The 25,852-nt window shown below is 44.2% G+C and overlaps 2 protein-coding genes and 1 non-coding gene across 4 annotated transcripts in view; all 3 read right to left on the bottom strand.

Annotated features, from left to right (window-relative positions):
• plpp1a (phospholipid phosphatase 1a) overlaps positions 1-11,891 on the bottom strand; it is an 18,345-nt gene extending 6,454 nt beyond the window's left edge. The window contains exons 1-3 of one of the 2 annotated variants that reach the window (XM_012821157.3): positions 11,397-11,891; positions 4,011-4,162; positions 1,602-1,885 (exon numbers count right to left, since the gene is read on the bottom strand). In XM_012821157.3, the coding sequence (XP_012676611.1) occupies positions 1,602-1,885; positions 4,011-4,162; positions 11,397-11,454 (494 nt within the window). In that variant the 5' untranslated portion in view covers positions 11,455-11,891. Of the gene's footprint in view, positions 1-1,601; positions 1,886-4,010; positions 4,163-7,850; positions 8,006-11,396 lie in introns of both variants that reach the window. The other variant, XM_012821156.3, reaches the window with a different exon arrangement.
• A 4,298-nt stretch (positions 11,892-16,189) lies between these two features.
• Positions 16,190-25,497, bottom strand: LOC116222858. The gene is made up of 9 exons (XM_031577878.2): positions 24,236-25,497; positions 21,604-22,304; positions 21,398-21,469; positions 21,215-21,289; positions 20,596-21,047; positions 20,396-20,512; positions 18,965-20,054; positions 17,563-18,845; positions 16,190-17,464 (listed from the first exon to the last, which is right to left on the bottom strand). The coding sequence occupies exons 5-9, from the start codon at positions 20,681-20,683 to the stop codon at positions 16,407-16,409; spliced, it is 3,636 nt and encodes a 1,211-aa protein (XP_031433738.1). The 5' UTR covers positions 20,684-21,047; positions 21,215-21,289; positions 21,398-21,469; positions 21,604-22,304; positions 24,236-25,497; the 3' UTR covers positions 16,190-16,406.
• LOC116223039 lies at positions 25,224-25,415 on the bottom strand. The gene has a single exon (XR_004164906.1). It is a non-coding gene; the product is annotated as a U2 spliceosomal RNA (small nuclear RNA).
• Positions 25,498-25,852: the final 355 nt, after the last annotated feature.

The raw sequence follows: 25,852 nt of genomic DNA, 5'->3' as shown, positions 1-25,852 counted from the left end.
GATCCATGGTTATTCTGGGCTTGTACTCATCACAGTCTTTATTTGTACTATTAATGGCCCCATCTTTAAAGAAAACACACACACACACACCACACACACACACACACACACACACACACACACACACACGCATGCACACACGCGCACACACACGCACGCACACACACACACATGCACACGCGTGCACACACACGGAAAACCTTGACCAGGGAAGGGCTGCTCTTTTGAGACAGGGAAACCACACCTACAGTAAATACCATGAGATTCCTTTCAACATAAGCCCCCAGATGCATCAAAGGAGCTGGAGGCACTTCAGCCACAACCTCACCACTAAAGTTCTCATGGTATTTGGAGAAATGATGGCAGCAATGATTAAGCTGGAGAGGGGAAGTCCTTGAGTGAGTCAACCCTCACAAGCTAACCCAATGAACACCTTCCGTTTGGTGCCAAGCTTCCATGTGCTCAAAAGTCAGTAATAGTTTCCAAGGTTTTTTCTTTAATCTGGGCACACGTGTATTTTTTATTTCATACCTGAGCACCCACCACCAAATAGCCTAATTCTTTAATGTGCTATAAGGTAGCCTGGCTGGTATCAATTTAATAATGGCTTGCTTTGTTCTACAAAGCCCCAACTGCCACTTGTGATTACAGACTTGGAAAGCAGAACTGAAAACAGTAATCTTTTGACTCTGTCGTCGTGCACCGCTGGCTGTTCTGCATGGGGACTCCTACACAGAAGGAGGAAAGAAAGGAACAATGGGACTCTAGGAACTTCAGGTTAAAGAAGTGTTCCAGTGTTTGACCTCTGAACCCCAGGAGCCTTCCATGCACCTGGTCCCTTTGTTGACCTGTATCAAAGAGTCCCACAGTGCTGTAGTTCTCTCCAAAACCACACACACACACACACACAGTTCTCTCCAAAACCACACACATACACTCACTTTAGAGATGGTCTGGTGAATGGAAGCGCAGTAGACATCAAAGACTATATTGAGACGGCTATTCTGACTTTCTGACCTCTAAACTTTCGTAGCAAAACTACTGTGGCTCTTTAGCATGCACATGGTCTGTTGTTTTGGTGTCTTTCACGACAACCAAGTGCACATTATTAAGAGGATCTGGGTCACTGCACCTGGGAAGAGACGTGTGTGTGTGTGTGTGTGTGTGTGTGTGTGTGTGTGTGTGTGTGTGTGTGTGTGTGTGTGTGTGTGTGTGTGTGTGTGTGTGTGTGTGTGTGTGTGTGTGTGTGTGTGTGTGTGTGTGTGTGTGTGGGGATCAGCTAATAGACTTCAGATTACTCTTCAGCTCATCATGAGTAGCTGACCACACAGTTCCTCCCAGCTGCCCTTGGCACTCTCACACACACACACACACACACACACACACACACACACACACACACACACACACACACACACACAGCTGCCCTCGGGCTCCAAGCATGGACTTCCCCCCCTACATTAATCACAATTAATACCCCTCTGTCCCTCCAAGCATTACCCACCTGCCCTCGGCACTCACACACAGACACACACACACACACACACACACACACACACACACACACACACTCCCCCTCCGTCCCTCCAAGCATTACCCACCTGCCCTCGTTGACCATGCGCTTATCCCCCAGGCAGGTGAAGTCCTCGATGTAGGCGTTCCCCGTGCAGTTGATGCTCTTCCAGTCGGGCTTGCACACGTCCAGGAAGTGAGGTCGCAGGCGCCCGATGGAGTACTTGGCGATGTCGGTGAGCGACTGGCTCATGGCCGCCCCGAACAGGAAGGTGCCGATGGCCTTGTAGACGCACGCCACGTAGCTGTTGCTGAAAGAGGACTTGGATTTGATGCGCTTTAGATAGACTGAAAAGCACTCCCCAAAGATCATCTGTCAGACGGAGCCACAGAAAGCAAGAGTTAGAAAGAGCCCTTCCTCTGGTAGACCTTTGTTCCACCACACAGGTTCAAACATCGATTTGGGGGTGATTTGTGAATCAACACGTGACTTCAAGACGGAAATGATCAGTATGTGTCTGGAGACGATCGTTGGTCAGCAGACGATGGGTGGTAACAGGAAGTAATTCTGGTCTCGGATTGGTTAAGACCGGTCAGGTGACTAATTGGTTCAGACCAGAGACCAGTTACCACCGATCGTCTGCCTACCGCCCATCGTCTACCGACAGTTTGTATTCTCATCACAGTGAAACAGTAAAACGGACTAATGGCCTAACAAGGATGTCCACTTTAACAGGTGGGGTTTGACGCTATGATGAATGACTCCTCACAATGCAGCTATAACTGGATTTGGTCATATGGAGACATGACGGTTTACTGTTTGCCACTGTCCGCTATGTGACCAAAGGTTCCACAAACACCCAAAGGGAACGCTCTTGAGGTTCCCAGCTGAGACTGGAAGCAACCATGCGCCATGCAAAGACAAGAAAAGCACTCCTATGGCAGAAGCGGCCCCATCTAATACTAGGTGTTAAGGCCCCATCAAGTGTGTTAAGGCCCCATCAAGTGTGTTAAGGCCACATCTACTACTTGGTGTTAAGGCCCCATCAAGTGTGTTAAGGCCCCATCTAATACTAGGTGTTAAGGCCCCCTCAAGTGTGTTAAGGCCCCATCAAGTGTGTTAAGGCCCCATCTACTACTTGGTGTTAAGGCCCCATCAAGTGTGTTAAGGCCACATCTACTACTTGGTGTTAAGGCCCCATCAAGTGTGTTAAGGCCCCATCTAATACTAGGTGTTAAGGCCCCATCAAGTGTGTTAAGGCCCATCTACTACTTGGTGTTAAGGCCCCATCAAGTGTGTTAAGGCCACATCTACTACTAGGTGTTAAGGCCCCATCAAGTGTGTTAAGGCCACATCTACTACTTGGTGTTAAGGCCCCATCAAGTGTGTTAAGGCCCCATCTACTACTAGGTGTTAAGGCCCCATCGTGTGTCAAGACCACATCTACTACTAGGTGTTAAGGCCCCATCAAGTGTGTTAAGGCCCCATCAAGTGTGTTAAGGCCCCATCAAGTGTGTTAAGGCCACATCTACTACTTGGTGTTAAGGCCCCATCAAGTGTGTTAAGGCCACATCTACTACTAGGTGTTAAGGCCCCATCAAGTGTGTTAAGGCCACATCTACTACTTGGTGTTAAGGCCTACAGGGTGGGTGGCTGACAAGCGATCAGGAGTGCGGTCAGGACAGGATAGGTTGGGTCTTCAAACTGGGACTGTGGTTTTCCTGTCCCAGTTGCAACTACCTAAAAAATACTAATGGCCGTGAACGCTTCATGACTGTCTTTTAGTAGTCCTTTCCCTCAAACAAACTTAAAATCTACCTCTAAAAGGCATATCTGTTTAATTAATCCAACTGTCACTACACTTGTCTCTTATTGGTCAAGGTTGCTATAGCAACATCTGCAGTAACAAATAAAGGTTAACCAAAGATATTGCTCACACTTTAAAAATGGCACGCTCACTAAATTTAACTTCTGGCTGCTTCCTCAAAAGATGTGAGTGTTGCAGATCAAATGTCACGATATCTCACTATCCTGCGCTAGACAACCTCTTCCACCCGGTCTCGACTTGCGATGATTAACTGATAGCCTGCACTCATTATTCTCTGTCAATGAATGTGTTAGCTGAAGCCCGGGTTCAGCTGGATTTAGGGGGAATGTTTGATTGCTGGATTGTACTTCCACCACATTTGTGAAGCAGCATGATTACGAGCAATTCAAGGGGGGAAGCAGATAGAGCTTTTTGCGTGGATTCCATCCATAGAAACAGAACATTTGGATCAAATTCTACATTCTGTTTCTATGGTTCCATCCATAAGTAGGGTCACTGAATCCCACAGGAAAGTGATTAGGGACTAAAGGCTTTTACGGCAAACACAAAACCAGACCACTTCAACAAAAACCACAATCAGGAAGCCAGGCAGGAGATGAGGGAAATATGAGAGGGAGAGAGAGGGATGAGAAAGGTATGAGTGGCTATTGAACAAACTGGTTCACTTACAGTGAGCACTGTGAGGGGGATCATTACTCCACCTAATAACTGATAGGAAATGGTGTCTTCTTTTAGGGGGAACTTGATTGTATCATCGTTACAGAAAAATCCTCGTTTGAATGGATTATGTCGCGGTGTGAGAATTGCGAATGGGAGTCCAGCTAGCAAAAGGCAGATGAGAGAGGGAGACAGACAGACAGAGAGACACAAAACAGGAATATGTTAAAAAAGTGATCCCCCTACCCTCAACTATGTTAAGACACTGTTTTCTCATTCCTGTTCTTGAGGGGCCACTGTGGATGCTGGTCTTGCTCCCACACAGGATCTGACAATCATTTGATGGGACTGAAATAAAGAGGGTAGTATTTGCATTCCCCCCAGTCTTTTATGTTGGCATGATAATGCAACTACCCACTTGCAGTGAACGCAGCAACACTCACAGTGTCCCTCAAAAGCACAACAGGTGGGAGAAACATCAGTGTACACACCACTAAAGCATAGTACCTTCCGGAAAAGAAAGTGACTGGGACACACAAAGAGGGGGATAAAAAAAGTTAGTAAAAGTTAGACCCTTGTTTAGCTACGCCTCTTCCACCGCCAGTAGAGATGAGAGACGCCTAAGAATATCCTGTCAACAACAGCTGATGTCATGACTCCGCCCACTCATTCCTCACTCCAGGCGGAAACGCGATGAACACACACATGTGTGATGAACACACACACACACACACACAGACACACACACAGACACACACAGACACACACACACACACACACACACGTGTGTGCCTCCCGAGCAAAGCCCCTTATTGTGTTTTTACATGCCCTGTGGTCAAGCTTTTTCAGACTTGTTCGCGTTCATGGCCATTTTAATTGGTTTGTTTTGTTTCCTTGGTGGCTTCTGAGGTCGGTGCTTGACAGAGCTCTGGCAACGTACGTATGGCCTTGCCCAAGTACCCGGAGGCCAGGCACGCTAGTGTGAATTTATTCTGGTTTGTTTGTGTGGCTCTTTAAAGACTAACACATACAAGTCTGTGGCCAAGTGTGTCTAGGCAATCCGTCTAGCAACTGGGTGTCAAGTATAAACCGGGAAGGCATACTGTCCGTTTTAAATATCCACTTCCCATGTCTCTGGTGCTCTCTTTCCTCTCTCTCTATCCCTCTCTCTTTTTCTTTTTCTTTTTCTCCCTCCCTCCTCTTTCATGGCCCATAAACAGAGTGATTCAAAGCCCAGATCTTTTTTTTCTTTTGGCAAACCTGTGAAGGAGGGGGGAAAAACGCGGCAGTATGGTGTCAGTTCTTTGCACAAAGCCATGGAGCTGAACAACAAGTTCTAAGAGAATGAGCGTGGAGATGTGGTGAATGCCATGACAAATTAGTTTCACACACACACACACACACACACACACACACACACACACAAATGGGGATGGAATTCAGCAGACAAATATGCATTTGACGTTGAAGAATGCGATAAACAAAATAATCAGCCATCAGCATGCCTTTGACAAACACATCACATGGCCCATAATGTCACTGGCTGCGCTAACACAGGCCACTAGCATGGCATTTCCAGCTATCCGCCATCTTTGTTTTCCTTGACTGCAGCTAATAATAAAGTTAGCTAAGCTAATGAAACATCTCCATTTCTCTCCACCATCCAACACCTCTCCACCCCCCCCCCCCTCCCTCGATGCCGTATCACATAGCCGAGTCCCCATCACATCCATGTCACTTGGGTAAATGTAATGACCCTGCTGTAGAACACAAACCGGGGGGGTATCACAGCACCGGCACACTGGCACCGGCCCCGCTAGCGTCCCAGTCCGAACGCTATCTCACCCTCCAGTTAGAGCTGCATTGTGAGGAAAGCCTAGGTGACCCGTGTCGCATGTGCCCGTCTGAGTCAGGGCAGGACGCCGGATGAATGCATAGACACATGGGGAAGGAACCGGTGCACGCCAGCACTCTCCACCAGAGAGGGAAACGCAGCATTGACTGGAAAAAGGACTGGTGACACATTGTTGTGCATGGTCCTCGTGACATGTCCATATCACAACAACATGGCAAGCTTGAGAGAGCAATTTTATTTTGTGGGGGGGGGCAACAGGTCATGATGACACCATCATGGCAATCAGGTAGGCCTTGTTATATGGAATAAGGGAGAGGTTTAAGTTCTGAAGAGAAGGCAAAGTTGAAGGCTGGTGATTCACGGAGTCAGATTGAGGAGATGTGAGGCTTTTTAACACTTATCTCTGGGGTTAAGAGGTTTGGAGCAGCAGAAGAAATCTGTCATCAGTATAGATTCACACAGACAGCTTCAACCTTTGACCCAGGTGCTCTCTAGATAAGAGATGTAGCGGTTAAGATAGAAGGCAGAGACTTCCATGCACACACACACACACACACACACACACACACACACACACACACACACACACACACAGCTTACAAAATAACAGGGCTCTGATCTATAATGGAAATGGAGCATGTTACTCGTGACAAGATAGGCTGTGACAACCCTGTCAGCACTTTCCATCTGAGAAAGAATAAAGTGCAGTCACTAGCCAGAAAAAGGCTATCATCTCCCATTTCTTATCATCTTATCTTCTCACACAGAACTCACTTGGCTTGGATTACTTCCAGTCCAGCGCCCTCTCAGAGGTCAGAGGTCAGAGCGGTAAAAGGCTAATCATTGATCACTGGAGGCAGAAACATGGGAAACCCTTAAGTTTTAAATTTGTTGAAAGCCCGGGCTGTAAACTAGATTTAGCACGTCGGAAATATCCTTCAGGCCTCTTCAAACCGCAGCACACACTGTCAGGGCGTTATGAGACATTGCAAAACTTCACGGTTGACTAAGAAACCTCAAGAGTGAAACTAAAACTCTCATTTAAAATAAATAAAAAAATAAACGACATCAAGGGAATCCCCTAACAACTGAACCTGTTCCCAGTGGCCTCATCATTGAATCACCAGCCCTCAAGTTGAACTCTCTTGAACAGTTTTTGAAGACAGTGGACATCCTCTGTTAGACGTACTTACATGTGGCATATTTGTTTAGGCACCATGCTCATGGCCTCCACTGAGAACCCTCTAGAATCAGAACATTTCCAGGGGAGGAACTCTTCGCCTGAGAACCCTCTAGAATCAGAACACTTCCAGGGGAGGAACTCCGTCTTTCTCTTCCCCGTCTCACTCTACTCGTGGCCTTGAGATTGTCTTGAAGTAATTAAAGATTACAGTGACTGGAAGGACATCTGCTTTCAGTCAATCCCTGCCTACTCCAAACTGACACCAAACATCTGTTCCCTGGTCAGCTCTGGAATTAATCAAGCAAATATTCGCAGGTAAACACTGTGAAGAGGGTTTAACAACAAGCTGCTAGTAAAAACTTAACCCTACATGCAAAGCCAGCATGTGTTTTTAGTTTTTTTCCCCCCCATGTGTTAATGTTTTGACATTTTTCTCTTTTGGCCTTCGACGGTGAACGTTGAAAATGTCTTTGCTAAGGAAGAGTTCAAATTTGAGTTCTTCCCGCACACCACCTGCTGCTGGCTGCTTCCTATCTGAGCAGTGTTGACTTACGCTACCCCACGAATGCTGCGTAGTGCTGACTTACGCTACCCCACGGATGCTGACAGGCTTGAGTAGCACTGGCAGGTGGCAGGTGACCGGTGAGACCAGCACATGGAAGCCAGCTGCTACAAGCCTGAGAGCAGTCGTCCCCCCCCCCCCCCCCCCCCCCATTCCTCTGTCGGTCAGTGGAGTCCATGAGCATGGGTGAAGCGCTACTGCCATTTCTGTGGATGCTGCTGCTGCAGCGGCTGCCTGCGTGAGGCTACTTACACAGGCAATGGGCAGAGCGAAGCCCACCGTGTACAGCACAGTGGAGGTGACCGTGCTGTGGTGGAAAGGGTAGCGGATGTTGTCATCTTTACAGAAAAAGCCCCTCTGGTAAGGCTTGATTTTAGCCAGGTTAAAGGCTGCCAAAGGAAGACCAGCTGTGGGAAGGTGGAAAGACAGTTAGAGATCATTGTAAAAGTCAGCCCATGGGAGATGGAGTCCAGGTGCCGCTCCTCGGAGCTCCATCTGTCCAGACGATCACACATCACAAACACAAAGACGTTCGGGCATTTGGCTAATGCTACTTGTGCTGCTGCTGGCGATGTGCGGTCTGTTGGGCTGAGTCTGGACAGTTTCACATGCTGTTCTGAAGGGTTCCAAGGCTGACCCGCGTCCAAACCCAGCAGTTGAAAGCGCCGATTATTTTCACAGACTGACTTTTATAATCTCGTCGTTTGTTCAGAAATGTACACAGACATGAATACTGTTAACACTAATCAACTTAGCGCTAGGCTAATCATTTGTAGTTTTTCTAGTGTTATTACTAGTGTCGTTACCAAGGAGATACACTGGCCCCGTAGCAATGCAGGCAGCATATCGTCTCTATGTGTGAGGAAGTCACAACCAGCTTCACCACTGACTTTATTGCATGCTAGCTCTGAGCCCCACATAGAACCATCTATATCTTAACACCTATCATAATAGACGTGCAGAGATAAAACAGACCAAAGACTGCCTGCTTCCTCAAGTGTAGCATCTACGTACCAAGACCACAGCGTCACTTTTAGTGGGCTGATGACTACTTCTTGGCTCAGCAATTCACAACCCATAAAGTCCATCTCAAAAAGAGACTCGTACCGGTCCTCCTTGTGTGTTTATCTTCTCCTCAGACAGAGAACGGGGGAGTTTATTTGAAAAGGCTCAAATACCATCTTGTTTTTTTTTTTTAATCTACTTCACACCGACATGCCTGGCATGGTGAGGCGGTGGAGCCAGACCAAAGCAAAGGCTGCCAGAGTCTCTATATTCCAAACTGCACAGTCTAACGCAGCAAAACCACCACCATCATCATCATCATCATCATCATCATCATCATCATCATCATCAGGGGAAACACCCTCTCATCATGGCCTCTGCTCAACATTTTTATTTAGTTTCTCTTTCTCCTCCATGAAGGCAGATACTCACTTAGTTGCATGATTTTAATTTTTTTTTGCCAGATCATATAGGCATCACATTAGGCTAATTGGTTGTGACAGACTGAAGTCCAGCTTCAAAGTTGGTGTCTGCTCTTGGCACGTCTGTAGGTTCAGCCCTTTGTTACAACCCTTGCTATGCCTGATGGGTAACGGACGGCAGGCGCTCGTTCTTGAGGCCCGAGGGCCTCCCTTCTTCAAACAGAGAGGGTGGGTTTTATAAGGCATAAGTACACATGATACACATGTAGGCCACACACACACACACACAGACACACACACACACCCCTAACACAGACACACACAAAGTGTATTACACTGATGACTAATGACTCAGTTGGAGCTTTTTTGTTCCATGGGCATTAAGAGATGAGAGAAAACCCTTGCTGAGCAATGAGATGCTGATGTTGTGCTTTTAAAAATAGATTATGCACCAAGCAATAAGGTACTAATCTCCTTCAGCATTGTTGGAACAGTTTCAAAGCGATCACCAACGGCTGCGCTACAACCAAACATACTGTACAAACACAAGGACATTGTAAAGTACCACACTTCCTCTGCCTCTCTTCTTCTCTCTCTATTTCTCTCTTTTGCTCACAAAACAAACACACACACACACACACACACACACACACACACACACACACACACACACACAGTCACCACCCTCTGTTTTAATTAACACCCATTCATACAAACAGCCGGGTGTCAGCTGTGTCTCCCAGTCTGGATGAGTGACTCCAGCAGCTGGAAGTCTAACCCAACTCCAGTACTTCAGCAGTGCCCTGCCCTGTCTATCCTCTCCACCCCAACAGAGCCATCTCATACTAGGACAGCTGCCTACATACTCCAGTCTAAAACCCAGTGGTATGGAGGGGAACCTGTCTGGCTGGTTCATTGAGTGCTTACTTCAGTGCTGAAAAGACACATCCATGGCACACTTTGGACTGCATATGATAGATGAGAGAACTTTGGACACTGCCATGTTTAACAAAAAGACTGTAAAGACAACATGTGCACTGTTTTAATCAACACTGTATACTTTAACTGTTAAACCCCCACAAGCATCTACAGATGGTATTTTTATCCACAAACATATTCATGAACCAAAATCAAACGTAAGCATACAAAGAAAGGGCTTTTTGGACAACTTCGTTCTTGTTTCGTCCAAATTAAGAAACATAAATGATACAAACACAGAATATCTATTCTCCAGGTCATAGATGTTTGTCACAACTTCTTCTGACACGTCTGTCCTCAAGGACTTTTTGGCCGTTAACAATGTGACTTCATGGCTAAAAATAAAATCGTGAAAATGTCAGATGATTCATTTAGTTTTGGCCTTGGAACTACATTTGACTCAAACTATGAACCATTGTTCAGCCCTCCTTAAGCAATATCATGACATTGTTGTGGCCAGTCTGAATATAATAAAGTTGGAGGGATTTCGGCTGTGACTCATATTATGTGGCCATACGGGATAATTAGATTAGGCCAAGGTCTCTCCACAAATCCCTGGACGACTGGAAAATGGTATTGTGAAAACCTGATTCTACCCTCAATACAACACGCTCTCGTGCTTTGGAAGAACGTATAGCCTCGAGCTACAGGTAACGGAAATATATAAGTGTCTCCCAAACATTACGCAGGTGCACGCACAACACTGGGAACGTAACAACTGACAGGACATCAATACATCTCATTTTTAGTTGGCCAGTTAACATATACATATGATAACAATGCTTTCAATTATATGACTTCAACGACTTTATATTTGCCAGTTAGGCATTGGAAAATAGTGGTCATTAAAGGCAAAGGGGACAAAACACCTAGACCGACAGAAACGAAAGATGACAAAGTGATGGATGCAATTTAGGTCGCCAAGTTACAAACTATCTCAACCTCCACTCCCTAACCAGTTGTACTTGCTCCTATATGGCTCATTGCTTCTTTTCACAAACGTGTTTTGCGACGGGTTTATAAATAGGAAGCATTGTAATTATCATAGGTGTGTTCAAATGAAAATGATTCTCTACTTGCTAATGATTCGCTCATAATACTACGTAACTGAAGGGCGACCATTACGGTCTGATACCTAACTTAAGCTATGTTCGGAACGTCCACTCATAGTTCATAGTTCATAGTTTTACTATATAGTGAGTGAATGGACGTTCCGAACACAGCTTTAGACTGTTCAATGCGGCTACTTAACTACAGCTCGGCTACAGCATAGCCACTCCCTTTCACGCCACAACAAACGGTTCTCGCAATATTACACTGCAAAATAAACTGTGACAGTAATGATAATATTTCATCTTTAGTGAAAAAAAATGCATGGTCATGCCATACTTACCTAAAACTAAGCAGACGATGTCCAGCAAAACGAATGGTAACCCCCTGGTTTCAAACATCTTTGAAGTCTTCTCACAAAATCCCCGGTGCTGGGTCAATTAAAGATATCTATTTTGTAACTACTTGGCACCGTTTGCGTTTCTACAGCCGGGATAGGTTTTGCTTGAGGGTAGTTTCACACGTCCACTGAAACTATGTTTGCATTTAAAAAGCCTCAAAGAGACATGCGTTTCTCATATGTCAATCGAGTAGAAATCGACTCGCAATGGCGACAGCTAACTAATCGTCCAGTCTTAACAAGGAATGTTTCGTTACAATACTATCGTTACCCCACCATTGTGGACAACAAAAGACACGGTCTGAGACGATAGGACGGTGGACTCGAGGGGTCCTGTCGACTCATCTATCACCGGCTCCCTTTACTACGCACAAGACAGCCTATTCTCTGCGTGCACTGACTGCATATAGCTTAAAAACACACTGAGGGTAGACATGATGGCAGGGGAAGGAGGTCATTCACGCAGCCTATCGCCTCGTCGCTAGCTTCTTACGAAAGCATTCGCCACGTCCCTCCGCTCCTCCTACCAATAGACTGTGCATGACACCCGTCAGCTGCTTTGTCAGTAGACAAGACAGTCCAGATTATTTTTTTCAGACCAGCAAGCGTCCACAAATACAGTAATATTAACTTTGGTAAACCATATTTTTACCCTTTGACAGATGCATACAAGAAACTTGATTAACGTAACCTTTACTGCCGCGCTCCAAAGCAAAGACCGCAATGTATTGTTTTCTAACTTGCATTTAGACTGTTTTTATTATCCCACTAATCTAACAGTTATACCGACATTTCTAGACGGGCTCCGGTTATACGCGGTTATAACCGTGTTCTATGACAGTTCTGTGGACAGGACAGTTACTGGGACGGTCTGTAATCCAACAATGCCCTCTACTGGTCGAAGATCTCACTTACAATAGAAGCGGCGCGAATCCACTGTTATTTGGGGCTTTGTCAAGAGTTCTGGCCCTAAGGACAAGATGATGTAAAAGTTAGTAGGCTACTGTGTGATAGTTGCAATAAAAAAGCTTATGAGCTAATGTGATACATCACTTCATTGAGATCTTGCAATTAGTACTGGAATATGTAGGCCTGCAGCACACCAAACAACTCGACAGTTAATAACAGTTTTACTGATGTGAGTAAATGGGTTAGGAATGAACAAATCATTCTCTATTAATAAGTGAACCCACATCTAAACATAAATTGCTAAACCTAACAGATTTTTGCTTACATTCGACTGTATTTGTGGCTGACTGAATCAGCTTTTCTTTCCAGCACAACACTGCCTGATGGATTGAAATGTAATGCCCACAGTGGAAGGAAAACTTTGCATTCTGTCAACACATTTCATCATGGGCTTATTACCAATGGGAGGTGCTACAGACACACTAGCACAGACACCTGTTACAAAACTGATGATAGTTGTCTGGAAGATGACAGCTTTCAGGGCAAAACAACCATTCATTTTATATGTGAGTGATTGGAGCTTCTCACCCGTACAAACCTTTGCTCTTGCTTTAATCTTCCCTCACAGAATGTCACAGTGTCTGTGAAGTTTGTAGGTTTCTGTCATACTGGTTTAAAAGATGTAGAGTTTGTGGAGGTGCTTACTAGACGTTTTGCAGTTACCAGAGTTCTTTGTTACCATTGACTTTCAAGTGGCTGTTCTTTTCATCAGTCATTGCTTATTCGGATGCAAGCCATCTTAGGATCGGATCACCCATGGACAGTGCTTAAATACAAGTGCAAATGACCACCAAGACGCATTGTGATGCGATCACTCAAACCACATGCTGAGGGGGTCTAAGACCATAGACATAGTGTACATTATATATATATATATATATATATATATATATATATATACACACAGTGTATATATGTCTATGTCTAAGACGCATTTGAGCACACAGTATGAGTATGAGGGAAAGGGCTGACTAGTTTATAGCACACTGAGTGAGAGAGAGCAGCTCATATAACTTGTTCTACATTGGAGTAACTTCAGGGTATATTGAACCAAATATAATGGGTACACTAAAAGTCATAACAAATAATTATTTCAATAAATATCCTTTTTGGGTTCATTTTAGAAACCTACATAGACAGCCATGGAGTTTAATCAACAGGTTATTTTGCAATGTTTGAAAATAGATTTGGTTCAACGCAATATTTATAAGTATTCGGTGCAATTACAGTTTATTGTGATTCTGGCTGTGGGTGGGTGCTCACATTCATGACAAGGCAACAAATCAAATACAGCATTATCACAGGGATATTGTCCTCTCTGAAGGCATTCCTCTCTGCAAGCTTGTATCTTTTGCTGGGATAAAAATCATGAAAACCACACACATTACCAAAAATTATTATCATGGTCATTCTTTTTTTAACACGTACCCAAACTTTGTCTGAGAGAGAACAGCCGACCAACTCTCTCACATCAACCAAGGGAATTAGCAGCGCAAAGCAGCTTAAGTTTTATGGAAATATCTGGCGATATATCTGTAAATGTATCCTGTAGTTTTACATTTACCCAAAACAACTTATCTGACCTTGGATTAATGAACACTAGCGTGAATAAATGTAGCAGTCGCTGGTTTTTTGTCTCATCTCCACAGAAGTTTGCCAACTTGTAGCAGTAGCAGTGCAGTGGCCAAAAGAATATTACATCCGTAGTGGTTTAGCACTACCATTGAGAATGAATGGGAAACGGTTTAGGGCCGTTTAGCTAAACTATTCTCGTGTAACTATTCTCGAGTGTCGTGCGCATCCTCGTTAGTATAGTGGATAGTATCCCCGCCTGTCACGCGGGGGCCAGCCGTGTATTGCTGTAACAGATTACCGGCCAATCGGATTGAAGCATTTTTTTGGGTCCGTGCATTTAATTATTTATTTTAGATTCCCCAAGATAGAGGGTTCGTATCCCCATTGAGGTGTTATCGAATGTGAAATATATGATTAGAAAGCATTGGAAATACTTGTTGATTAAAAAATAATTACAACTTTCTATGTCAAATTAGTTTTTTTGTAGTTTATATCAAATGTATAGTAATGCTACTACTTTGTACTAATGTACTAATGTTTTTTAATTCTTCCCTTGTTTGTCAAGTGTGTTTATCATTAATATCCCCTGTACTGCTCAAATAAACTGAACCAGCAGACTTGGATTCATTCTTATGACACAGAACCTATTGTTGTAGATGGTATAATTAAGCTGAGAAAAAGCTATATTGTTTTAATTTAAGAAGGACTAAAAGGCAGTGTGTAATATTTTAAAATAAGTTCCATTTTTGATTTGTCATCATAGTTTTATTGACAACATGTGAAATACTTTATACATGAAGTGGTATAGTGTGTAATTAAAGACAAGTGATTTAGAAATAATTAATATATGGATAATTAAACAACAAATACATATGACAATGACCTACAGTAAATACATAATACAATGACAAAGGAAAAGGACAAACAAACTACTATTCACAAGGACAAACTTCCGTTTAAAAAGAAGGCAACTTGATCAAGGGGACAGGGAGAGGGGGACAGAAGATAGTGTGCATATAAATACATACAGTGCTAGTTAATATGACAAGTAGAACATGTTTCCGGCCATGCAATAATGTCAGTTTAACATACAGTCTTAATCACACAGATATAACATAAGATAAAGTCATATTTATAACAAACAAAATATATTTATCAATTTGGAACGTTTGCACGTATTAAACAAATGTAAAAGCGTGGACTGTAATCATAAAGATTACAAGCATTTTAGAAATGGAACATATAAAGATCCACAATGAACATTTCCATATTTACTATCTATTTTCATTGATACAGAAGCCTTGACAGAAGCATAGACATATTTACATCCAAATGATTGTAAACAACAGAGTACTAAGTACATGTATACAACAAAACAATCCAAACTATGCGCAAAAGATATAGTTTGTACATACTGACATATGTACAATGTCATACATTCATACACATGTAAAATAAATAAAAAATAAGAAAAAATGGAATATGTACATGTTTTTACAACTATTCAGAATCTATTTACATCTATACAGAAAGTCTAGAGAACATTAATATCTAGAGACATATATACATCCAGAACAATTAACATAATAACCTAATAACATATGAACATTTTCATATTTACTATCTCTTTTCATTGATACAGAAGCGTTGACGGAAGCATATACATATTTACATCCAAATGATTGTAAACAACAGAGCACTAAGTACATGAGTACAACAAAACAATCCAAACTATGCGCAAAATATATAGTTTGTACATACTGACATATGTACAATTTCATTCATTCATACACATGTAAAATAAATAAAAATTAAGAAAAAATTGAATATGTACATGTTTTTTTTGTTTTACCACTATTCAGAATCTATTTACATATATACAGAAAGTCTAGAGAACCTTTACATCTAGAGACATATCATCATCATCATCATCATTTATTTATTCAGGGAGAATTGACTACCACAGGGCACTTTTGCAGCAATGCCCTGATCGAGGCTACATAATACATACAACAATAAATAAACAAACCATAACAAAACAAAACAGACAAAATAAATAAACAAAACACATTAAACAACTCAGAAATTAAGTATAAAAAAATAACATAAAGTAAAAAAATTAAATCAGAATCATTTAAAACAACAGCACTGAGGCACATCCTTAGCATCTAAAAGGCTCTTAAATTGGTTGACAGACAAATACTTGGTTAGTTTCAACTCCACTTGAACAAAATTACATTTTCATATTTACTATATATTTTCATATTTCATATTTAAAATGTACATCCATTTAGAATCTATTTACATCTATACAGAAGCCTACAGACCATATATACAATGTATTTATTTAGTCAAATATTATTTAAACAACCAGAACAATAATTCAATAAAAAAACATATACATGGAAATCATTTATTCTTTCCTTCCACCCATCTTTGTCTCTCAGCCTCATAGAAAGGAGACTCCTGAAACTCCGTCCAGGTCATCTCCTTGGTCATGCCCTTATTTCGGTATAGAGAGTACACTTTCGATGGGCAGTAAATATATTTCCCTGCCACTCCAGGGAAGCCCGTATGGATGTGTGGGCTGTTTGGTCCCTGTTTCAGCTCCAAGTGGCAGAATCTGCAGAGGTGGCCTTTATGTTGTGATTCTGGTCTTTTCCTCTTTTTATCTTTCATATCCTCCACCCGTTTCCTGGTGGCCTCCAGCTCCCTCTGGTAGAACTCTGTCTGGGAAAAGTCTTCAAAGGGCATTGTGGGGTCTGAGAGTCCCTCAGCAGCATAAATCTGATGCACCCTTCTAGAACAATAAAAATAGCGCACAGGCCCTTGCTGGTGAAAAAAGTGGATGGAGGATCCATCAGTCTCATATTGAGACTTGGGCTGTCCACAGGCACGACAGGTCTTTGTCTGCCTTTTCTTCTGCGGTTGCTGCTGCTGTTGCTGCTGCTGCTGCTGCTGCTGCTGCTGCTTCATGATGCCCTCCACAATTTTGTCTATCAATTCTTGTGACAGAGGTGTGGACAGGGCAGATGCAGGTAGAGGTGGATTGTAAATAGCCGGCCCCATAGTGACCACAGGAACACTAACCGTCTCACTCCCCTCTGTTAAAGAGTGCCACAGCTGTTGTGTCAGCAGAAGTTTTTCCGGGCTCGTGTTCAAAGATGATTTGGTGTTTATGAGTTTTGCCAGGTGCTTCACATAGCGGGATATGTGTAGCCTGGTTGTGGGGTGCAGTAAACTGTTGGGATCACTGGCAGACCGATGGACCATGTCTGCATAATCGTGATCCACACGCTGCAGCATGTCCTTCTCCCCATGGTATTTCTGCAGCAAGCAGTCAACAGCACTTTTCATTGGTGGCGTCCAGCGTGTGTGGTCTAACACAAAAACCCGTCCACCCGACTTAATGGGTCCAGTGCGGGCACTCCTTGGCGAGGACCGCTGGGGCAGGGCATATGAGAGTTCTGGAACACAATAAAGCAATACAAGTTTATGAGTTAATCATGTGATAACATTACGATGTAATGCAAATATGTACGCCCAAAACTTTATATTAACTTACCCATTGCTGCGGGAGGTTCCTGGAGGTCGTCTGTCAACATCTCCTGCTTTGGAAGTGCAGAGAGCGGATGGCCAACGGATGGTGCTGGTCCAGGGGATGGTGTGCCAGGCGGCGGTGTCCAGCTGGAGGAGGGTGCTGGTCCAGGGGATGGTGTGCCAGGCGGCGGTGTCCAGCTGGAAGAGGGTGCTGGTCCAGGGGATGGTGTGCCAGGTGGCGGTGTCCAGCTGGAGGGGGGTGTTGCTTCTAGGGCTTGGGCAGGACCGGGTGCCTGCACACTGGATGGAGGCACAACAGCAGCAAATTCACCTCTCTTTTGGGTTCTATGTTTGTCCCAATCCAGAGGGACTGGACGGCAGCCTGGTTCTTGGTACTCTAGACCAAACCTCTCTCCGGTGTCTCTGTCAGAGAGGTGGAGTGCAAGGTACTTGTCTTGCCCAGTCACTGTCTTAGAGGCAGAGTTCAACTCCACTAATAAAGCTGGATCAAACACAGCAGGGAGGATGACACCTGGCTGCTTAAGGTCCACCAGCCGTTGATAGTTCCACCGTGCCACCCCGGTCATGCCCTGGGCCTGGAACAATTCAGTGGAGACATGAGTCCCTGTGACCCACTGGGCCTGGTGGAAATGGTATCCCTCCTGCTGTGATGTACCTCTGACAGGGATCCATATTGGAACTTTGGCGCCTTCACCAGGAACATGGTTCAGCTGAAGAGTGCCACCATACCGGTACATTATACCCTCTGCGAGTTCAGGGTCACTGAGGCAACCACGGAGAATGTGCACTCTCTGTATGCGCCACAACTTCAGCATAGATGGCTTAAAGAGTGGGACGTTGTTGGGGTCCGTAGCTAGATGAAAATGTTTCAGGACTTTCTCCACTCTGTCCAGCAGCTCTGTGGGTTGTGGTATCTTGGTCCTACAGTGCTCTCGTGTATGTTGTTTGGTGGGATTGGCTGGATGGATGCCACAGAACTCATAAGCGTCCTTGAGCCTCTTTAAGTCCTCCTGATCCACCACAGAGAAGGCAGCGGAGAGGAGCTGGCAGAAAGTGCTGTACAAAGGGTGATGCTCAGAGGTGCACTCCCGTGAAAAACGCCTCAAGCAGTGGAACAAGTCCAGTTTCACAACTATGTTGGTGCTGTAATGTGACCGTGAGGCACAAGTGTTTGCCAGCAGTCCAGAGGTGGCTCCAGCAACAACAGAAGGAGTAGTCTTCCAGGCATCCCAGCGCAAATGCTCAGCAGGGATGCTGTCCGGGATCTTGAACGCAGCACAGCAATCCCTAAGGCACAAAGATACAGAAGAATTTAGATACAATTTTTTTAAACAAACTCATTTTGTTAATTAGACATAGCATTGCCAGTTTGAATGACTGTGAAAAGAGAAGTTGGCTGCTCTCACCTGTCCATCCAGTGGTAGCCTGCCTTTTCCACTCCAGCGTCGCTGTACCTCTTGGCCATTCCCTGGTACATCGGCTCCAAGGACCTCTCAGTCTCAGACTGAACCATCACCCAGGAAACAATCATCCAGTTCTCGTTCATGACGGCATAACTGGACATGACTCCAGATGCCAACGTCACTTTACGTGCAACCTTCCTGGTGTGGTCAGACCTGAAGACCTGCCCAAAGGTGCCCTGGAGGAGTTTGGACATGAATGGCTCTTGACGTCTGTACTCATTGAGAAGGCAGTCAGTCAGGTAGTGACTTGACACGGAGACTCCACACCAGCCATCGGGATCTTCATATTGGCCAAAAGCACGAGACTGGTTTTCCTTCCTCAGGAACTGCCCAATGGTCCTCTGTCCATACACGCCAGCCTCCGCATTCATGACACTTTCTGTGGTTTGTAGGTAGGCCAGGTGAGCTCGCTCATACTTGAGATGCATGACCTCATTCACCTGGTTTGCCATATCATTTGGTGACTTGCCAGTGCGCCTCAGATCATCCATCACAGACTTGCAGATGGCCTTTTTGTAAGTCAGAAATGCGGGCATAAGGTTGAAAAAGAGCTTGGGCAGCTTCTCCAGCCACTGCGGACTGTCAGCAAACCAGTTCCTGCGACAAGCCTTGCAGCAGAGTCGTGAGGACAAGATGTAATATTGACCACTGGTGCCAACAATCACCCGAGGCCTGCCCACACCAGCTGAGACCACCTGCGGATGAGGACAGCTATGAAGACATGGCAGGATGTAATTGTTTCTCACCCTGGCCATGATGTCACTCTCAGGCTTCCAGATAAAAAATGGATGGAGCTGGAAGAAATTGGGGGATGGGAGCTCAGCCACCGTATTGATGAGCTGAGGCTGTGCAGGAAGACGCCACAGTGAAATTGTGTTCCCTGGGTTACGCACTGCGCGAGACCCAGGCCACAGCCCGAGATCTTTAAGCTCTGTCTTCATCCACGTCTTCTGGTGTTGAGAACAGCTCCATTTTATTGTGTCTTGGTCATGCCTCGGCAGAGGGACAGGAACGGGTGCCTCAGCTGAGGGAACTAGGATTTTAAAAGGAAGACAGATAGAACAAAAAAGTAATTACTGCCCTGTTAATCATTATAAATTGCATAGTTAGTAGTGGAAAGATATTAAAGCAGCATTAACAAAACATCTTAGTGTCAGGAGCTCAGAAAATGGAGGGGTTGTCTACATGCTGTACATTCTTACCATCTTCACCACTGTACTCTAAAGTAAGCACTTTGCGTGCAGTGGTGTAAGCAGCACTTGTACAGGCTATAAGCATGATAGCAAAATGTGACTTGGTTGTGAAAATGACACTGAGTTAAATCAGCTATGCATTAAGCAGATGTGTAATTTAAACACTAAAATGGAAACATACCTGGAGTTGACTCAGGCCTCTTTGGTTTTATCGGATTAGGTGTCTCCTTCACTAGGAATGCCAGCTCTGGTGGAAGGGCAACAGGTGTCCTCCTCTTCACACTTGATGAGGCTGGAGCTATGGAAAAGTAATTAAAACAATTTTTATTTTTGAAATGAGCGCAACATTTGATTACATAAGCAGGATAAGAGTGTTATTACCATAAACTAGTGATGCCTGCAGTTGAACAGTTGTGTCAGGGGCGGGTTTGGACAGCGCCGCAGATGGAACTACAACAGAGAAAATCATCAGTCATTTCAGAATTCACAATGTACGCAAGTTTCGGTATTAGTAGGAACTCAAACAGCCATACGTACTTTACTTCTCCTGCTTCTCATAGCTTCACACATTTTACATGTCTAATTCCCACACACACACTAAACAAATTATCCTAACTGCTTATCACTAGTCTAAGCAGGAGGAGTAATATGACTCAATGAACAAGCATGCATTCAAGTGTCAAGTATCCAATGCTGCTTAATGTTTTTTTTTGTATGGAGAATACAAATGAATACTTACCCTCATTGTAGATGGATCAGTTCATCATAGATCAGTTCATCATAGATCAGTTCATCATAGATCAGTTCATCATAGCTGGGATCAATTCATAGTCCTTAGGACAGTTAGTATAACGCCAGCATACAACCATATTGTTAGAGGAACATGGCCGGAACATGGCCAGAAGACAAACAAGATAACAGTTTATGTTAAGGTTCAGTTTTGGAGGGCAATTCATCATGTAAAAGTATCGTACAGTCCTGAAACATGTTATTTAAAAACCTGTCTTTGCTCCTGGTGACACTCCTGGTATGGCAGCTGCTGCTGTTGCTGTTGCTGCTGCTACTGGTACAGCAACTGGTTCCACACAGACACAGAGAAATAAATTGGAAAGACATCAGATACAAAATGGACATAGCCATCATTACTTCTGACATTCGCCCAGTGTAATAAGAGCATACTTACAGCTCTGCAGTTGTAGCTTAGAGGGTGAGATGCTCAACATCGCCCTCTCCAGTTCTTCATCCTCATCCATCACTGTGGCACAGACAAGGAATAGAGTGAATGAAAACATCAATTAGTTTGCCCGATTTAGGACTAAAATGAACTAGAATTAAAAACATTTGTCATCATCAAGAAATGTGAACAAAAATAGGACTAAAGTGACTTACTCAGGGGTTTAGCTTGGGCTCTTGAGGCAGGCTCAGCAGGTGTGGAAGCAGAGGCGGATTGCTGCCTCTTCCGTAGGTACTGCTGCAGCTTGTACATACGTGTCCCTGGGACGCAGCTCTTCCCCATGATGAAGGCTGCGTAGCCATCAGATCTGCTGTCCCATGTCTCCTTCCAGGTGCTCTTAGCCCGGGTCCCAAAGCCAACCAGCTGGTCATCTTCTGATGAGGCTGCCACAACTCCCACTCCACTGGCCTCATAGGCGAGAAGAGACTGGATCTCTGAAAAACTGAGAGCAAAATTCACAAACGACAGTAGGCTATCCTTGCTATGCCCCTCGGCCCTACAGATACCTGCAGCCTCCTCCTTACGGAGATTCTTGATAAGATAAGATGTGTAGCCTATATCATTCTCCAAAAGCCACCTGAAAGCCTTCCCTTTATACTTTCCAAACTGCAGGATGTAGTCTCCTAGCACCTCCGTCCTGTCTGAGGCATCCCCCCCTCTCTGACGGACCACAGCCAGAGCATTCTGCCGCACGAGGTCCTCCCTCATAGGAGCAGACTTGTCCTGCCGAGTGGGGTCATCCTTAATCCGTCTAGCTTCTACAGACGGGTCCTGTCTGAGAAATCCGAGTGGTCCCCTGCGGAACACAACACTTACCTTCCCTGGGAAGAACACCACTCTCTGCATCTTGACCTACCTACCATAAAGTAAAAATATATGTTTGGGTTATTTTAAGAAGATGCATGCAGAAGATTCTTGTCAAATAAATACTGATATTGTAGGTATTTCTCACAAAACATTAAATAGCCTCACTCAAAAAGAATCGGCCTGTAAAAAATCTTACTGCTGTACATCTTCTCTCTGAACTTCACTCAAATAGTTCAGAGGGTCAAGAAAACAATAGTTTCTCACACCTCTTTGATCCTTATCTACTCTGTGAGCCTGGGCAGAAGAAGTACAGTGTGTGTGTGTGTGTGTGTGTGTGTGTGTGTGTGTGTGAGTGTGTGTGTGTGTGTGTGTGCGCGTGCACGTGCACGTGTCTGTGAAAACAACAGGGGGGTGGGAGGGTCTTTGCAGCAGCAGGAGTTGAAAAGCACAGTGTGTGTGTGTGTGTGTGTGTGTGTGTGTGTGTGTGTGTGTGTGTGTGTGTGTGTGTGTGTGTGTGTGTGTGTGTGTGTGTGCCCACATCTACGCGCGTGCACGTGTCTGTGAAAACAACAGGGGGGTGGGAGGGTCTTTGCAGCAGCAGGAGTTGAAAAGCACAGTGTGTGTGTGCACCTCTACACGCGTGAAGGTGTCTGTGAAGAAAACAATAGTTTCTCACACCTCTTTGATCCTTATCTACTCTGTGAGCCTGGGCAGAAGAAGTACTCTGTGTGTGTGTGTGTGTGTGTGTGTGTGTGTGTGTGTGTGTGTGTGTGTGTGTGTGTGTGTGTGTGTGCCCACATCTACGCGCGTGCACGTGTCTGTGAAAACAACAGGGGGGTGGGAGGGTCTTTGCAGCAGCAGGAGTTGAAAAGCACAGTGTGTGTGTGCACCTCTACACGCGTGAAGGTGTCTGTGAAGAAAACAATAGTTTCTCACACCTCTTTGATCCTTATCTACTCTGTGAGCCTGGGCAGAAGAAGTACTCTGTGTGTGTGTGTGTGTGTGTGTGTGTGTGTGTGTGTGTGTGTGTGTGTGTGTGTGTGTGTGTGTGTGTGAGAGAGCAAGATGGGAGGAGAAGGGAGAGATGGTGTTACATAGATCAAAGACTGGGTACAAAATTACATTTGATTAATACTGTAGACAGATTTAAATTGATTATCTGAAAGTCTGCTCTGGTACTACTGTAGTCCTGACAAAATTGTACTTTTCAAACTTAAGTTAAGTTAAAAAATGAGAGATGGTATCAATCCCTTAGTAGTCAAGCCACTACTAGGAGAAGTGCAATGTGTAACTGGTCAGACACCTCAAGTCAAGGGAGTGATACTGACGAATTATCGACACATTACAAGTCAGATCCATGGTGTAAAGATAATTTAACCTCACGACATGAAAACCCGCAAACATCAACATAATAATGAATGAACACGATTGTATTTTATCACGTAATTACAACACAAGCTACAAGCCCGTACCGTCAGTGTCTTAGCAAGCGAGCGATACTGAGTTATAGTTAACTTATCAACACAACATTGTCAGAAACGGACTGACAAGACTATTTAACTTCACGACATGAAAACTGTACACATGAATATATAAAACAATCATGTCCATTCATAATTTTACGTGTCATTTCACCACAGGTCTTCATCGTTACCAAGCGAGTGATGCTAGCCAATTGGTGACACAGAATTAGTGTCAGTACCGCGTTGACAATACATAATTATGTAATAACATGAAAACCACACACAATACCAATAAATATTATGATGTTCATTCATTATTTAGCACATAATCACCCCAAACTTGTCTGATGTGAGAGAGCCCGTCAGCTCTCTCGTATCAACGAAGGGAATTCGCAGCGAACACTAATGTTACCACAAAGCAGGCTAACTTTTATGGAAATATGGAAATATCTGGCGATATAACTGTAACTGTAATGTATCCTGTAGTTTTAAATTCACCCCAAACAACGTATCTTACCTTTGATAGATGGACACTAGCTTGAATAAATGTAGCGAGTCTCTCGTCTCCTGCCAGAAGTTTGCCTGAAGAAAGTTTTTCAAAGACCGCGCGTCTTTAAAAAAGCTCGGAACAGCGGACAGTAGCGTGAAATAAATGTAGCGAGTCTCTGGTGACTTGTACAGTCTCCTGTCAGAAGTTTGCCTGAAGGAAACGTTTTTCAAAGACCGCGCGTCTTTATAAAAGCTCGGAACCGCGCCAAAAAGTTGTTGTGGCCAAAAGAATATTACATCCATATTGGTTTAACTCGGAACAGCGCTCGGAACAGCGCCAAAAAGTCGTAGTGGCCAACATAATATTACATCCGAAGTGGTTTAGCACTACCATTGGAAATGCATGGGAAATCGTTTAGGTCCGTTTAGCTAAAGAATTCTCGGCTGCCGCGCGGGAGACCGGGGTTCAATTCCCCGACGGGGAGGTCACGTTTTACGTCTTCCGTTTGGAGACCGGTGATTTAGGATTTCATATTTCAGCATGTTTGAAAAGAAATGCATCCCAATTTGGCCCGGAATTCAGAATTCGCCTCCTGAATTGCAGCGACTTAAATGCATGGGAGAATGCATTTGTTTGTTGCCTCATCGTTCATTAGAGGTTGTGTGGGGTAAATGTAAAACTACGTTATCTATGCAGTTGGCTTCGCTAGCTGGATAGCCAAGTTAGCTGACCATAGACAGTAAAGACAACGACTGGCTGCTGTCAGACATGTGATAACGATCGGACATGCGTATGCTTTGGTTCTATCTTCTACCTACTACCTTCTACTTCCGCCTATCACTCTCGCTCACATTAGGCTACACTTGAACGAAGCGAGGATGTCGGCTCTACTTGTTTAGTAGACATAGTATCGAAGGCATTACTAACATATTATGTGTCGCCCCCTTTCATTATAAATGTGGATTGTATACTTGCATTTCATCTCTTATTTTAGACAGACTTGCTCTTCCCGGGTGGGAAGTGCACCGTTCCTGGAGGTACTGCAATACCAGGTCGATGCGTGGAGTGGACGGAGCAAGCCCCTATTCCATCTCCCAGTTCCAAAAATCAATTTACATATATGGTCCCCGGGTAGGGGACGTATCAGATATTAAACTGATAAGAACAGATACTACACTTGATCTTAGCCAAAAGGCCGAGAAGCGATGCCGGTCGCAGTGTTGAGTGAGGGACTGGATTCTCCGTCGTAATCTTCACGATTAGGGTCAAGAAAAACTTTTATTTTTTTTTATTTTAGCGAGCAAGTCTGACGAATTGTTGTCTTCACATTCCATTACTTGTAGCGTTTGAAAGTCCCTAGATCACTACGTTTAATCCTTTAAAAAGAGCATTCTTTGGATGAGACGTTACACGAGGTGTCCCCTCAACCAATCAGGTACGAGTATATAAAGAAAAGTTTATATGGATCCGATCTCATGGAAGGTACTTATAATGTCTTTGCATTTTAGTGTATCGATCACAAACATTGCATCGTGGGCTCTGGTAAGGGCTATGCTTTCAGATTTAATGTTTAATTTTAGTTATAATACGACTCCCCCACCAGCGGAAGAAAAGTGGTTATTACAACATGACCGATATTTTACT

Source organism: Clupea harengus, chromosome 12 (assembly GCF_900700415.2).
Source record: "Clupea harengus chromosome 12, Ch_v2.0.2, whole genome shotgun sequence".
Lineage (NCBI taxonomy): Eukaryota > Metazoa > Chordata > Actinopteri > Clupeiformes > Clupeidae > Clupea > Clupea harengus.
This window is presented reverse-complemented; position numbering and strand designations above follow the sequence as displayed.